This window comes from Hemitrygon akajei, chromosome 16 (assembly GCF_048418815.1).
Source record: "Hemitrygon akajei chromosome 16, sHemAka1.3, whole genome shotgun sequence".
Classification (NCBI taxonomy): Eukaryota; Metazoa; Chordata; class Chondrichthyes; order Myliobatiformes; family Dasyatidae; genus Hemitrygon; species Hemitrygon akajei.
This window is the reverse complement of record NC_133139.1, coordinates 86,413,348-86,429,364: the sequence shown is the minus strand read 5'-3', so window position 1 is coordinate 86,429,364 and position 16,017 is coordinate 86,413,348. Positions and strand designations below refer to the sequence as shown.

At 37.1% G+C, this 16,017-nt stretch overlaps 1 protein-coding gene across 1 annotated transcript in view; it reads right to left on the bottom strand.

Moving 5' to 3' along the window:
• trmt1 (tRNA methyltransferase 1) overlaps positions 1 to 16,017 on the bottom strand; it is a 61,884-nt gene that overhangs the window by 21,671 nt on the left and 24,196 nt on the right. The window contains exons 7-9 of the mRNA XM_073069351.1: positions 15,401 to 15,513; positions 3,876 to 4,024; positions 1,676 to 1,759 (exon numbers count right to left, since the gene is read on the bottom strand). Coding sequence (XP_072925452.1) covers positions 1,676 to 1,759; positions 3,876 to 4,024; positions 15,401 to 15,513 — 346 coding nt within the window. The remainder of the gene's footprint in view (positions 1 to 1,675; positions 1,760 to 3,875; positions 4,025 to 15,400; positions 15,514 to 16,017) is intronic.

Here is a 16,017-nt window from a genome sequence, read left to right as displayed (position 1 = left end):
CCAAAGGTTTTTCAAACACAGCAGGCAGCAATCAAGGTCCACAAAGCAAGATCCAATGCAACACACACAAAATGCTGCAGTGGGAACTCAGAAGGTCAGGCAGCATACATGGAGAGGACTGAACAAATCAATGTTTTGTGTGGAGATTCTTCATCAGGAAGCAAGATCCCACATTGTAGTGTAATAATAACAGGATAGCCTGTTTCTCTTCATGATAATCAAAGGACAAATATTGTCCAGTACATCAAGGAGAACTAATATTGTTACCTGAAGCAGCAAGGTCTTTCTTCAACATGAAAAACAAAAAGACTGCGCTTCAACAGTAGTTCCCTGAACGTGCTAACTGATACAACAGAGCTCAAGGGTCATTCCAACACATCCTTCTAACTCATAATGAAACACAAACACTTACACATCATGCTTCTTGGACAAAGTTATTTCATTACATTTTACACAGCATATTTTCAGTAACTGAAATCCGTTGCCTCAAAGCTTCTCAGTGTCCCTGCTCCCCAATTTCCAAAAGAAGCGAGTCTAGTTTTGACTCCTCCAGTAAGAACACAGAGCAATGCAGCACAGTACAAACTCCTCGGCCCATCATGTTGTGCTGACCCTTTAACCTACTCCAAGATCAATCAAACCCTTGCCTCTCACGTAACCCTCCATTTTTTCATCCATATGCCTATCTAATAGTTTCTTAAATGTCCCTAATGCATCTGCCTTTTTCACCATCCCTAGCAGCACGTTCCAAGAGTTTAAAAAAAAACTTCCGACAGCCAGCCTATACTTCCCTCCAATTACCTTAAAATTATGTCCTCTCATATTATCTAATTCTACCCTGGGAAAAGGTCTGAATTTTCATTCACCAATGGGTCTTTTCATCTTCTACACCCATATCAAGTCACCTCTCATCCTCCTTCACTCCAATGAGAAAAGCCCTAGTTCGCTCAACCTATCCTCATAAGAAAGGCTCTCTAATCCAGGCAGCAGTCCAGTGATTCCCTGCACCCTCCCTTAAATCTTCCACATCCGTCCTATGATGCAGCCAGAACTGAACACAATATTCCAAGTGTAGGCTAACCAGGGTTTTATTAGAGCTGCACAGAGAACTTACCTGACTAATAAAGGCCAATACACCATATGCCTTCTTAGCAACCCTATTAACTTGTGAGGCAACTTTGGGGACTCTAGGGACACAGACACCAAGATCCCTCTGTTCTGCCACACTGCTAAAAATCCTGTCATTAGAGTGCCCCGGAATAAATGAGCTCACATTTCCACAGCAGCCTCTGCAAGCGCGATGCATTCCAATCGCTTGACGAAGTGTTTCTGAGGTTATAATGCAGGAAATGTGGCTGCATACCTGCACAGAGGCAAGCTTTCACAACGGTCCGTGCCACAAACACCAGGACGAGAAATTAATACTGGCCCTTGGACTCCAGAGAAAACTCACAGTGCCGCTCTTTAAAACAATGCTTTGGGATCTGTTGGTTGGCTAAGCTGAGTGTCCTAGCACCATTAGTAAGGAATCCTGCAGCATTGAATTGTACTGCACGTATCCATGCCAACCACTGACAGTACCTCCCTACCAATCCCACTATCATCTAGCCCCTAGCCATTATACACTGGATACTTTACTGTCATTGGAATACAAACTTAAGCAAGAGTCACCTACTTTTTGCCATTCTGAATCATCTTGCCCATCCTCTGAATGTGGAAGGAGCCACACCCTACGCAGTTGTACACCAAGGCCTGCTTACTGCAACAGAGAAACAATATCGGTTATAGACCTTCCATAATAAGATACACACAATTTCAAATAGCTCCTTCCACTTAGGCTGAACAACTGGTTTTCAGGTTACTAATTTAACATTAAGTTTGCATAAATTAACAATATTATTTCCCAATTATAGTAAAGACAATTGAGTAACTTCCCTGTCAATCAAGCCTATGGGTGACATCACTGCAAATGACAGGCTGATTTCTGCTATTAACTTGTACCCAACAATCCTCCATTCTATCCTTCTGGGACAATTTATCTGATTCTACTGGGAAGCTTCATAATTTGTTTCTTCCAGTCTATATATAGACCGTTCTCTGGAATGGTTTGCTGTGCAATTGACCATTTAGTGGGATCGATGTGCTCCCCCCCACCTGAAGACTCATCAATAATAGCCAGTGTTCCACTACACCTCACTTCAGGTGAAAAACATTATCATTTCCATTCTAATTTTTCTAGCAATTATCTTAAATCTAAGTCCCCTGATTATTGATCCGTCTGCTAAGGAAAGTGCACCCTTTTAACATGGTCCTCTCAATTTTATATAACTCTTAAACCTTCCAACTTCTCTACACATATCTTCAGGACTGAGAAGGAAGGATGAAGACGGCAGAATAATATATAACTTATATTAATTTGAGCTTGCTAATATGTTCATCATTGTAATGAACTGTGTTGCTGCTGCAAAAAGCTAACTCTATTGGTATTTAAACCCTGAGCATGTGTGCCTGACAACCATAAGCTTGAACTAGCTCTGTAAATATCCTCTCATCTCCCCTTTGCCCCTCTAATCCCAACATACGTCCTTGGAGTGGGTAACCAGAACAGTATACTGTACTCCACTGTAGCCTAACTACCATCTTACACCTTTCCCCTGGGCTTCTTTGCTCTAATATTCTACAGCATGTTTCATCTAATAATGGAAAGTATATGTATGTGTCACAACTTAATTTCTATACCACTGCCTGAACAGTCTTTGGACATAGTGGTCCTCTACACTTTCTTAGAAGGTCAGCAAGAAAGGAGAGCATTGAATGTGCAGCAGCCACACTGAGACCTTGGCTCAGTTCAGGACTCCCAGAGAGAGGAGGAGGCAGAACTGTAACCCCTTGACAAAGCTCTTGACTATCGTGCAAACCCATTAGTGTGACAACCAGGGTGACCTTAGTTCCGTCTCAATCACTACCTAATACCCAGTGACAAAGCTGAGATGGGTGTATGAGAAAGAACCTGGAATAGGGGATGAGATTAAATTAAAACAAGTCAATTGTATGCATGTCTATGAAGGTTCTCAGTCATCCAGGGCCATTGTACATCAAGCAGTACTAAATCAAGGCAACTGGACTTGTGTTGTCTAGAACACATTTGGCTAATCATCTGAGAGGCTTCGTCCTGTGATTGGTATACCTTTAAACAACTCAGAGTTTATAAACTTGGAAAACTACCCACCATGGATCAGAACTGAAGAAGCCTCTCGGATGAGTGGCCAAATGTCTGCTAGACAACACCGCAAGTCCAGTTGCCTGGATTGACTCCTGCTTGATAAGTCAATTGTACTGTAAACATTTGGAACCAAATAGTTTCATAGCCAACTTCAGTGTCAACATAGGCAGTGGGAAGTAATTCATAAACACGAGAGATTCTGCAGATACTGGAAATCTTGAGCGACACACGCAAAACGCTGGAGGAACTCAGGAGGTCCATGGAGGGGAATCAAGAGTTTGCTCTTCGGGCTGAGACCTTTCATCAGGACTGGGACAGGAGGCAGAGTACAAAGGTCAGGGCAGAGGGAGGAGTACAAACTGCAGGTGATAGGTGAATCAGAAGGTCGGTGGGTGGGAGAGTGGGATGAAGTGAGAAGCCAGGTGGATTCCCTGCCCACCTTTTCATTCTGGCTTCCAGCTCAATTTCCAGTCCTGATGAAGGGTGTTGGCCCAAAACGTCAGATATTTATTGCCTAACTTACTGAATTCCTCCAGCTTTTTCTGTACGTTGCTCAGAGAAGCAATTGACTAACCATTATTTAACTTTAAGCAGGAAAAATTAGTTTCATTTTAAACTCGGCTACATCAAGCAGTTCCGACTGAGTCTTAACCTGGCAGAAGCTTTAACCACAGCTTGCCCCGTGAACACCTGGACAAACACTCGGATGTAGAAGTCGGCGCTAACGGATAGGAGAGGGACGATATATCGCTGGTAGCAGTTTGCTCTCAGGTCCAATGCGTGCAGGATGATACGCAGAGCCTGTGTGGGGTAGGGGAGGGGGGAGGGAATTAACAAGGCCGGGGAGGTGGATGGGTGTTGGGGAAGGGAGGGAGAAATACAGTGGCTCAATTAACAAAAACCAGCCAAACAATCCCACACTTCAAGTCTTTGCAGAATAGAAGGCAATGTATCACTTGGATTGAAAACCAGTGATAGATAATTCTTTGTGAACACAGGTAACATTTATATCATACATTTCAATGAGGGAGAGAGATTGAGTAATCAAAACAAGATGAATGACCAGAAAAGGAGTATATTAAAAGGAGTACATAAAAAGGGGCAAGCAGGAGGTGATTAACAGAAGTGAAAACTAGGCTGATTGTAAATGTTCAAGGGTAGGAAAGAGTATTCGAAAAGCCCGTCACACAGCATAAATTGGCTTGTTACGCGGATGACATTTTGATCTATCTAGGGCAGGGGTGTCAAACTCATTTTAGGTCACGGGCCGGATTGAGCAAAATGCAGCTTCATGCGGGCCGGATCAGTCGGACGTGTGCGAACGCAGCTTTCGTTGCCTCCGTTTTTTCAGCCTGCTCTCATGTGTCTCAGTCTCATGCTATAACTACAAAGTGTTTCACTTTACAAATTCCGTTTCTTATGAAGAAGACTGCCGAATAAACACTAAAAACCCTGAAAACCTGGTACCTGAATAAACTCAGCATTAGCCATATCATACGCCATAGGCGCTTCGATTACTGGGGCCAGCTTTAATAGTAATTAGATATTATCTCACGGGCCAAAGATAATTCCACCGCGGGCCGGATTTGGCCCGCGGGTCTTGAGTTTGACATATATGATCTAGGGCAACCAACATACTCTACCTGAATTGATGCAATCCTTTGAACAATATGGCCAATTATCAGGATACAAGATCAACATAGATAAAACCCAATTACTTTCATATAACCTTAGCCCACCAAGAGAAATCAAAAGTAGATATCCCTGGGCATGGCAAAATTATCAGAATGCAATTATCAGCCTATAGATAAAAAAAATTAAGGAAGATATAACAAGATGGATCCCAATTCCTTTTTTTAGTTTCGGTTCAAGGATTGAATCTATTAAAATGAATATACTGCCCAGACTATTATATCTCTTTCAAACCCTACCAATAGAGATGAATCAAAATCAATTCAATGAATGGAACAAGATGTTATCAAGATATACTTAACAAGGTAAAAGGCCCAGAATTCATCTCAAAACTATGCAATTAGCTAAGGAAAAGGGGGGATGGGGCCTACCTTCTCTTAGAGATTATTATTTTGCAGCACAGTTGAGAGCTGTGATATGTTGGCGCAACCCATCATATAAACGCTCAATGGAAAAACATTGAGGAGCGGGTACTTCCCATCCCCATACAGGCAATTTTGGCTGATAACAACCTACAAAGGTACATAAATACTATTGATAACCCATGCGTGAAATTGACTCTTAAAATATGGAAAACAATTATACAAAGAATATAAACTAGAGGGAAATATTGCAATTCTTAAATGGTGTGCATATGACTTGGGCTTTACGCCGAATAAACTGGATGCTAGATTTAAGGACTGGACAGCTAAAGGAATAACAGTTCTTTGCAACATAATGAAAGGAGGAACACTGGTCAGTTTTGAAATGCTTAAAGAGAAACACTTATTAGAAAAACAAGACTTTTACCGGTATTTACAGATGCGACAATACGTTAATAGTACGGTTAAAAATGTAACCAAGGCAAGTACATGCTTGATAGAGCTATTTAGAAAAGCATATAATTCAGATAATGGTAGTAGAATCACTTCAAGCGTGTATAAGGGTTTGTCAAATCTTAAAACACATTCAATTTCATACATTAAAACAAAATGGGAGAAGGAAGGAGGAATAATTATAACTGAGGAAGAATGGACAATAATATGGAGGTATCAATGGAATTGTACCAGTTCACAGAAATGGAGGGAGTTCAGATGGAAAAACTTAAGATATTTTATTACACCCTCTCAGAATTCCCATTATGATAGTAACTTCCCTGTTTGCTGGAGAAATTGTGGAAATCAAAATGCAAACCATTATCATATTTTCTGGGAATGCCCTGTTATCAAAGACTATTGGAGGGGGATACACAATGCCCTACAAGACATCTTTTTAAATTTTATTTATTTATTTATTAAATTTTAGAAAATTACAAGAATAAAAGAGATGATGAAATAGTGAGAAAAATAATATTAACCCTCCCCCCCTTAACCCTTATCTAAGGAAAGAAAAAAAAAAGAAGAGAAAGATTGCCTGGATATCGGAGGATCCCCACATGCTCCATGGAGTTCAAAATAATTTTAATATTTATTTTTACTTTCCCCAATTACTTTATAATTTTATCTTCAAAGGACCTATGTATTTAATCCTATCTTTTGTAAGTATGGGAGCCAAATTTTCAAAAATATATCATATTCATTTCTTAGATTGTATGTAATTTTTTTCCAAGTGGAATACAACTATGTATTTCATTATTCCAACAATCCATAGTTAAATATAAATCAGATTTCCAAGTAACTGCGATAACTTTTTTGGCTACTGCCAATGCAATTTTTATAAATTTTTTCTGATACTTATTCAATTTAAGTTTCAGTATTGTCCCTTCAATGTCTCCTAATAAAAATAATACTGGACTATGTGGGAGTTGTACTCCAGTAATTTGTTCCAATAAAAGTCTTAGATTTATCCAAAATGGTTGAATTTTAAAACAAGACCAAGTAGAATGTAAAAAAGTACCAATTTCTTGATTACATCGAAAACATTGGTCAGACATATTTGAATTTAATCTATTTATTTTCTGTGGTGTTATATATAATTGATGTAAAAAATTATATTGTATTAATCTAAGTTGAACATTTATTGTATTTCTCATACTATCAGAACATAATCTTGACCAGTTTTTTCCATCAATTTTAACATTCAAATCAGATTCCCATTTTTGTCTTGATTTATGAATTCCTGATTTAATTGTCTGTTGTTGAATCAAATTATACATACAAGATGTAAATTTTTTAATTTTTCCATTTTGAATTAATATTTCTATTTCACTAGGTTTTGGCATCAACATTGTTTGTCCCAGCTTTTCTCATAAATAAGCCTTTAATTGAAAATAACAGAAAAGAGTGTTATTTGATATTTTATATTTATTTTTTAATTGATCAAACGACATCAATATACCTCCTTCAAAACAATCACCTATATATTTAATCCCCTTGTGGAACCAGTTATGTAAAAGTTTATTATCCGTTGTAAAAGGAATAAGTCTATTTTGAATTAAAGTTCTTTTTGCTAATAAAGATTTCTTTATCTCATCGTCCATATTTACCTTATTCCATAAATCAATCAAGTGTCTTAATATAGGAGATTCTTTTTTTTCCCGTATCCATTTGGATTCCCATTTATATATAAAATCTTCTGGTATGTTTTCTCCTATCATATCTAATTCTATTCTAATCCATGCCGGTTTTTCTTCATCAAAAAAAGACGCAATAAATCTAAGTTGATTTGCTTTATAATAATTCTTAAAATTTGGAAGTTGTAACCCTCCTAAATCAAATTTACATGTCAATTTTTCCAATGATACTCTTGACATCTTTCCTTTCCACAGAAATTTCCTTACATATTTATTCAGTTCTTGAAAAAACTTCTGAGGTAATTGTATTGGTAAAGTTTGGAATAAATATTGCAATCTAGGAAATATATTCATTTTTACAGCATTAACTCTACCTATTAATGTTATTGGTAACATCATCCATTTATCAAGATCCTCTTTTATTTTTTTTTAATAATGGCAAATAATTTTGTTTATATAAATTTTTTACATCATTATCAACTCTAATACCTAAATATTTTATCCCATTTATTGACCATCGAAATTGAGTTATTAATCGACATTGATTATAATTTCTTTTGGTAAGGGGTAAAATTTCACTTTTATCCCAATTTACTTTATACCCCGATACTTTCCCATATTCTTCCAATCTAAAAGATAATGTTTGCAAAGATTGCAATGGGTTTGTTAAATAAATCAAAACATCATCAGCAAATAAATTTATCTTATATTCTTCTTGATCAACTCTAAAGCCCCCAATGTCTGAATCTGTTCTAATTAATTCAGCTAATAGTTCTATTGCCAATACAAATAAAGCAGGTGATAATGGGCAGCCTTGTCTAGTTGACCTCGTTAAGCAAAATGGTGTTGAAATCTGACCATTTGTAACTGCTTTAGCTTGAGGATTAATATTTAACGTTTTAATCCATTGTATAAAAGATTTTCCTAACTCATATTTTTCCAATACCTTAAATAAAAAATCCCATTCCAATCTATCAAATGCTTTTTCTGCATCCAAAGCAACTGCCACACTCATTTCCTCTCTTTTTTGTGCCAAATGAATTATACTAAGTAACCGGGTTATATTATCCATTGATTGTCTGTTTCTAATAAAACCTGTTTGATCCATATGTATTAATTTTGGTAAATATTTAGATATTCTATTAGATAAAATTTTTGTTATTATTTTATAATCTGTATTCAACAAAGAAATAGGCCTATATGATGTTGGTTTTAAAGGATCTCTATCTTTTTTTGGCAAACAGTTATGATTGCTGTTAAAAAAGATTGTGGGTGTTTATGCATTCTTTCCACTTGGTATATTAATTCCATAAAAGGAGGAATTAATAAATCTTTAAATTTTTTATAAAATTCAGGAGGAAAACCATCTTCTCCTGGGGATTTATAACCCTGAAGTGATCCTAAAGCTTCTTCAACCTCTTTTAATGTAAAGGGCATATCTAATCCTTTCTGTTCTTCCAAATTTAATTTTGGAAGGGTTATTTGTGATAAAAATTTATCTATCTCAGCAAACTTATTTTGTGATTCTGATTGATATAGTTCAGTATAAAAATTTTTTTTTTTTTTTTTTTAAAGTTTCATTAATTCCTAAAGGTTTATGAGTAACCTTATTTACACTTGTTCTAATTGCATTTATTGTTTTAGAGGCCTGTTCTGTTTTCAACTGCCAAGCAAGAATTTTATGTGATCTTTCACCTAATTCATAATATTTCTGTTTAGTTCTCATAATTACTTTTTCTGTACGATATGTCTGGAGTGTATTACATTGTAGTTTTTTATTAACAAGTTGTCTTTGTTTTTCTTCTGTCATATATCTTTGAGATTCTTTTTCTAACTTTATGATATCTTTTTCCAATTGATCTATTTCTGCCATGTATTCCTTCTTAATTTTAGATGTATAACTTATAATCTGACCCCTTAAATATGCTTTCATCGCTTCCCATAATACAATTTTATCCTCAACTGAATGTAAACTTGTATCCAAAAAAAATTGAATCTGTTTTTTCATAAAATCACAAAAATCTTGACGTTTTAATAAAATTGAATTAAATCTCCATCTATAAATCGATTCCTCCTTATCCATCATTATCAAGGGGGAATGATCTGACAGTATTCTTGCTTTATATTCCACACTTTTCACTCTATCTTGAATATTTTTTGATAATAAAAAAATCAATCCTTCAGTAAGTTTTATGTCTATTTGAATAAAATGAATCTCTTTCTCTTGGATTAATTTTTCTCCATATATCAATCAGGTTTAAGTCTTTCATTAATGATAAAGTTAGTTTTATTACTTTTGATTTTGTAGCAACATTAGTTGACCTATCCAAAACTGGATCTAAACAAAAATTAAAATCTTCACCTATTAATATTTTATCATGTGCATCAGCCAAGTTCAAAAAAACTTCTTGTATGAATTTTACATCATTTTCATTTGGTGCATAAATGTTCATAAAAGTCCATAATTCTGAAAAAATTTGACAATGTATAATCACATATCTCCCCACAGAATCAATTATTACATTTTGTATTTTAATTGGTAAAGATTTATAAACCAAAATTGTAACTCCTCTTGATTTTGAATTAAATGAAGCTGCAATGACATTTCCAACCCAATCCCTCTTTAATTTCTTATGTTCTGTTTCTGTTAAATGTGTTTCTTGTAAAAAAGCTATATCTCCTTTCATTTTCTTAATATATGTTAAAATACTTTCTTTTCACAGGTCCATTAATTCCATTAACATTAAAACTTAAAAAATTAAGTAAATTAATCATTCATAATACCTTGGGAACTCTTTAAAATTCTCCATGTTGCTATGAGTTTCTCCCCAACCATCCAGGCAAGAAAGAAGAAAAATAGAAGATAACTAATATACAAGAAAAAAAAAACAAAGCACCCCCCCCACTAATGTTGTGAATAAAAAAAAACACAACATTACCCCCCCCCCCCATTTTACGGGTCATGGCAATCGCCATGATTGTACACGTGAAACTCGCAGCCATCGATCAGGAGCTCCTCCAGCTCCCCCGCAAAAAAAAAGAAAATATATTAGTGAAAAGAAAGAAAATTATTAATGTCTCTACTCCCAATTAATACTCAACTTTTTTTTTATATATAAATGTCCGTCAAGTCCAACCTTGTTTCAGTCTTCATCATTAGTCCATTTCATTTCTATAATTCTTTACTTCTCTTCGTGGACATCAGGTAATTCTTGTACAAATTTCTCCGCTTTCCGGTAGTCAACGAAAAATCTTCTTTCTTCGTTATCCAGGAAAATGATCAATTTTGCTGGGTAACTCAATAAAAATTTATAGCCCTTTTCCCATAAAGATTTTTTCACTGGATTAAATTCCTTCCGCCTCTTCAGAAGATCGTAACTTATGTCTGGATAAAAAAAAAAACTCTTTTCCCTTCTATCATCAATGGCCCATTTCTCTTTTTAGCACCTTGAGTAGCTGCCTTCAAGATCATTTCTTTATCTTGGTATCTTAAGCATTTTATCAAAATTGATCTTGGATTTTGATCTTGTTGAGGTCTTGGTCTTAAAGCTCTGTGTGCTCTTTCAATTTCAATTACTTGGCTTCCTTCTTTCATTTCCAAAATTTTCGGAATCCATTCTTGAAAGAATTTTATTGGATTTTCTCCCTCTGTACCTTCCATAAGACCAACAATTTTGATGTTATTTCGTCTACTTGAGTTTTCAAGCGCATCTATTTTTTCCAACATCCGTTTTCTTTCTATTGTCCAGGCAAGATTATTGTCTTCTATCTTATCTATTCTTTCAGTATTTTCTTCCACTTTTACTTCCATCTCTTTAACTTTATTATCCATCTTCTTTTGTTTTTCCACCACATTATCGAGTGTATTCTGCATCCTTCTTATAGCTTTTAATTCATTCATAATATATATCAGGATATCTTTTATGTCTCCTTTAATCTCCTCTTTCTTTTCTTCTTCTTCTTCCTCTGAATTTCTCAAAGAGTCTGACTCCACTTCCGACTCACTTCCAGTTTCACTTCTAGCCGTAGTTGGGATTTGTAGTTTTATTACTTTTGTTAATATCTATTCATGCATACTTGTTTCTTCGCGCATGCGTTGTTCTTGCCGTTTCTTCTTAGAGACCGCCGACATTGCTGCAACTTCCTGTCCCGCATCATCAGAAGTACTGCACCGGGAGGAGATCCAACTTGAGTCCGAGGCTTCGCCGATACGGTTAGGCCTTTTTCCCAGCCGATTTGCGCAGTCTTCGAAGTAGTAGCTTTCTTCTATTTCGGTTTAGGAGCCATATCAAAAGATAATCCTGAGTTACTTATAAATAGTTTCTAGTAGATATTTGTTAACTCTTCTTCATTTAAACCCTATTTCATTACTTTTTACGAGGGAGCTGGATTCCCAACGTCTCGATCCTACGTCATCACGTGACGTCCCCCCCTACAAGACATCTTTAAATGTGAAATACCCTTAGAAAGTAAGACCATATATTTTGGATATATACCTCAAGAATGGTTGAAAAGAGATAAATATTTAATGAATATACTGCTGGTGGCTGGTAAAAAGACTCTTACCAGGAAATGGTTATCATAGGAGAGCCCAACCTTAAATGCATGGATGGAAATTACAATGGACATTTACAAAATGGAGAAGATAACAGCATCTGTTAACCATAAGTTGGAACAATTTGGTTCATACTGAGAAAAACGGTTCAACTACGTAACACCTCATAGGCCTGATTTTATTCTCACAAATCAATGAATATGTTGTAAAAAAAGATTACTCCTTACTTGTACAGTTTTCTCCTTTCGCTTGTTCTTTCTTTCCTCTTTTCTATAAGTGTATACCTCATAAATATTATGTGGAGGTTTGTGGCACATATGATATGTGCAATATCTGAAATACATCTTATGGAAATGTTTGTTTGATGATGAACTTCAATAAAAATAAATTACAAAAAGAAGAAAAGCCCGTAACATCAGGAAATCAAAAGCCTTCTCCTCTTTCTGTTTATATCCATACACAAGGGGGGACTAATCATGGACCAGAATTGATTAAATAGCTTAAAGTAAAAGAACCCTTGGGGGCAAATGATCATAACACGATCAATTCACCCTGAACTTTGAGAAGGAGAACCTAAAGTCAGATGTATCAGTATTACAGGGAATCACAGAGACATGAGAGAGCAGCTGGCCAGAATTGATTGGAAAAGAACACTGGCAAGGGTGATGGCACAGCAGCAATGGCTGAAATTTCTGGAAGCAATTCAGACGGCACAGGACAGATACATTCCAAAGAGGAAGTATTCTAAAGGAAGGATGACTAACAAGAGAATCCAAAGCCAGCATAAAATCCAAAGACAGGACATATAATAGAACAAAAGTTAGTAGGAAGTTAGAAGATTGGGAAGCTTTTAAATACCAACAGAAGGCAACTAAAAGTTATGAGGAAAAGATGGAATATAAAAAGATCTGGTCAATAATATTAAAGAGGATATCAAAAAAATTTTCAGATATACAAAGAGTAAAGAGGTGAGGGTGGATATTGGAACACTGGAAAATGATGCTGGAGAGGTAGTAATGGGGGACAATGAAATGGCAGATGAACTGAATAAGTATTCTGCATCAGTCTTCACTGTGGAAGACACCAGCAGTATGGTGGAAGTTCCAGGTGTCAGGGGGCATGAAGTGTGTGAAGTTACCATTACTAGGGAGAAGTTTCTTGGGAAACTGACAGGTCTGAAGGTAGATCATTCACCTGGATCAGATGGTGTACACCCCAGAGTTCTGAAACAGGTGGCTGGAGAGATTGTGGAGCACTAGTAATGATCTTTCAAGAATCATTAGATTCTGGAATGGTTTTGGAAGACTGGAAAATTGCAAATATCACTCCACTCTTCAAGAAAGATGAGAGGCAGAAGAAAGGAAATTAGAGGCCAGTTAATCTGACCTCAGCAACTGGGCAGATGTTGGAGTCAATTGTTAAGCATGTGGTTTCGGTGTACTTCGAGGAACATGATAAAGTAGCTGGTAGTCTGTATTGTTTCCTCAAGGGCATATCTTGCCTGACAAATCTGTTGGGAATTCTTTGAAGAAAAAGCAAGCAGGATAGACAATGGGGCAAATAAACAAAATGGTTTATGTTACATATTTGGATTTTCAGAAGGCCTTTGACAAGGTGCCACACATGTGGTTGCTTAGCAAGCTATGAGCCAACAGTATTACAGGGAAGATTCTAGCATGGATAAAGCAGTGGCTGATCGGCAGGAGGCAAAGAGTGGGAATAAAGGGAGCCTTTTCTGGTTGGCTGCTGGTGACTAGTAGTGTTTCCACAGGGGCCTGTGCAGAGCCCACTTCTTTTAGGCTACAGAAGGACTTAAACGGATTATGAGAATTAGCAAAGAAGTGGCAGATGGAATACAGCGTCGGTAAGTGTATGGTCATGCACTATGGTAGAAAAAATGAAACGGTTAATTATTTTCTAAAGGAAAGAAAATACAAAAAAAACACTGAGGAACAAAGGGGCTTGGGAGTTCTTGTGCAGGATTCCCTAAAAATTAATTTGCAGGTTGAGTCTGTGGTGAGGATGGCAAATGCAATGTTAGCATTCATTTCAAGAGGACTAGAATATAAAAGAAAGGATGTAATGTTGAGACTTTATAAAGCACTGGTGAAACCTCACTTGGTGTATTGTGAGCAGTTTTGGACCCCTTGTCTTTGAAAGGATGCGCTGAAACTGTAAAGTGTTTAAAGGAGGTTCACAAAAATGATTCCAGGTTTGAACAGTTTGTCATATGAAGAGAGATTGATGGCTCTGGGCCTGTGTTTACTCAAATTCAGAAGAAATTGAAATCTATTGAATGGTGAAAGACATCGATAGAGTGGATGTGGAGAGGATGCTTCCTATGGTGGGAGAATCTAAGACTAGAGGACACAGTCTCAGAATAGAGGGTTGTCCTTTTAGAATGGAGATGAGGAAGAATCTCTTTAGCCAGGGAGTAGTGAATCTATGGAATTCTTTGCTGCAAGCAGTAGTGGAGGCCAAGTCTGTATGTATATTTAAAGCAGAGGTTGGTAGATTTTTGATTGATCAGGGTATGAAGGGAACCAGGGAGAAGGCAGGAGATTGCGGCCGAGGGGAAAAATGGATCAGCTATGATGAAATAGAAGAGCAGACTCAATCAACCAAATGGCCTAATTCTGCCTCTAAGTCAAGAAAAACAACCTCGTTTAACACATCTTTCTACATATTCAAAATTCTGTGGCCTGGCAGAATCATGGCACCTTCTGTACTACAATCACAGCCTTTGTCTAATATACACTCAGTGGCCACTTCATTATATACAGGAGCATTCTGCTGCTGTAACCCAGCCTCTTCAAGGTTCAACATTCTGTGCATTCAGAGATGCTCTTCTGCACACCACTGTTGTTACGCTGGCTTTTTTTTTGGTTGCCTTCCTGTCAGCTTGAACAAGCCTGGCCATTCTCATTAACCCACAGATCTATTGCATACTAGATTTTTTTTTTGATTTTTTTCCCGCACCATTCTCTGTAAACCCTAGAGACAGTTGTGTGTGGGACATCCCAGGGAAATCAGCAGTTTCTGAGATACTCAAATGACTTTGTCTGGCACCAACAATCATTCCACAGTCAAAGTCACTTAAATCACATTTCTTCCACATTTTGATGTTTGGTCTGAACAACTGAACTTCATGACCATACCTGCATGCTTTTATGCACTGAGATGCTGCCAAGTGATAGGCTGATTAGATATTTGCATTAATGAGTAGGTGAACAGGGAAACCCAATAGTGGCCTCTGACTGTAACAAGTGTATGTAGTACAGTACCTAACGTTCACTGATCATACCCATCTCAGAAAGGTCCTCAATTCTGCTCTTTGATAGAAATGTGTAGATGCTCTGCAATTTATTACAAATAACATGCAGTACTCCTCCTTGATACACTCCAGATTTGCAAAGACCAGGAATCTGCTGAAGCTCACCATTTCATGGCAAAATTTGGATTTCAGCGACATGGCTCCATACTTGCTGTAACATGTCTCCCCGCTGTTGCCAGCCATCACTGCCATATCTGTACACGTGACGCAAAGGAGCCCTTAAAGAGATGTACAATGTCTTGTTACTCAGATTTATAATTCAATCTCTAATAACTTCAACAGGACCCAAATCTAACATGCAAATATCCGGTGCTACAGTACATGCAATGTACACACTGTCTTGGGGGGGGGGGGGGGGGGGGTGGTATTCTTTACCTTCCCCCACAGGCAGAAAAGTTGTTTTCTATCAACCAGCATTTCTCTCCCCTTCCACCTCTAGGGGAGAGAATGCTGGTTGAAAGAACACAGCTCAGCATGTTTCCACAATACAGAAATAATATCTCCCAGGGAAGCAGTAATCAAACCAGGCACACACCCTGTTCAAGTTTCTTGAGCAAGGTTAACCAGTTTGCAAATATCTTTCTCAAATCAAGCACGGCACTTAGAACCTACCACCCCAACACACACAATGCCACACACACACAAACTTTATAAACACCACTACTTTGCAACAATATCCTCCGCAGCCTTAATCTGATCAGACAGCTGCTCGTCTCTCTCAC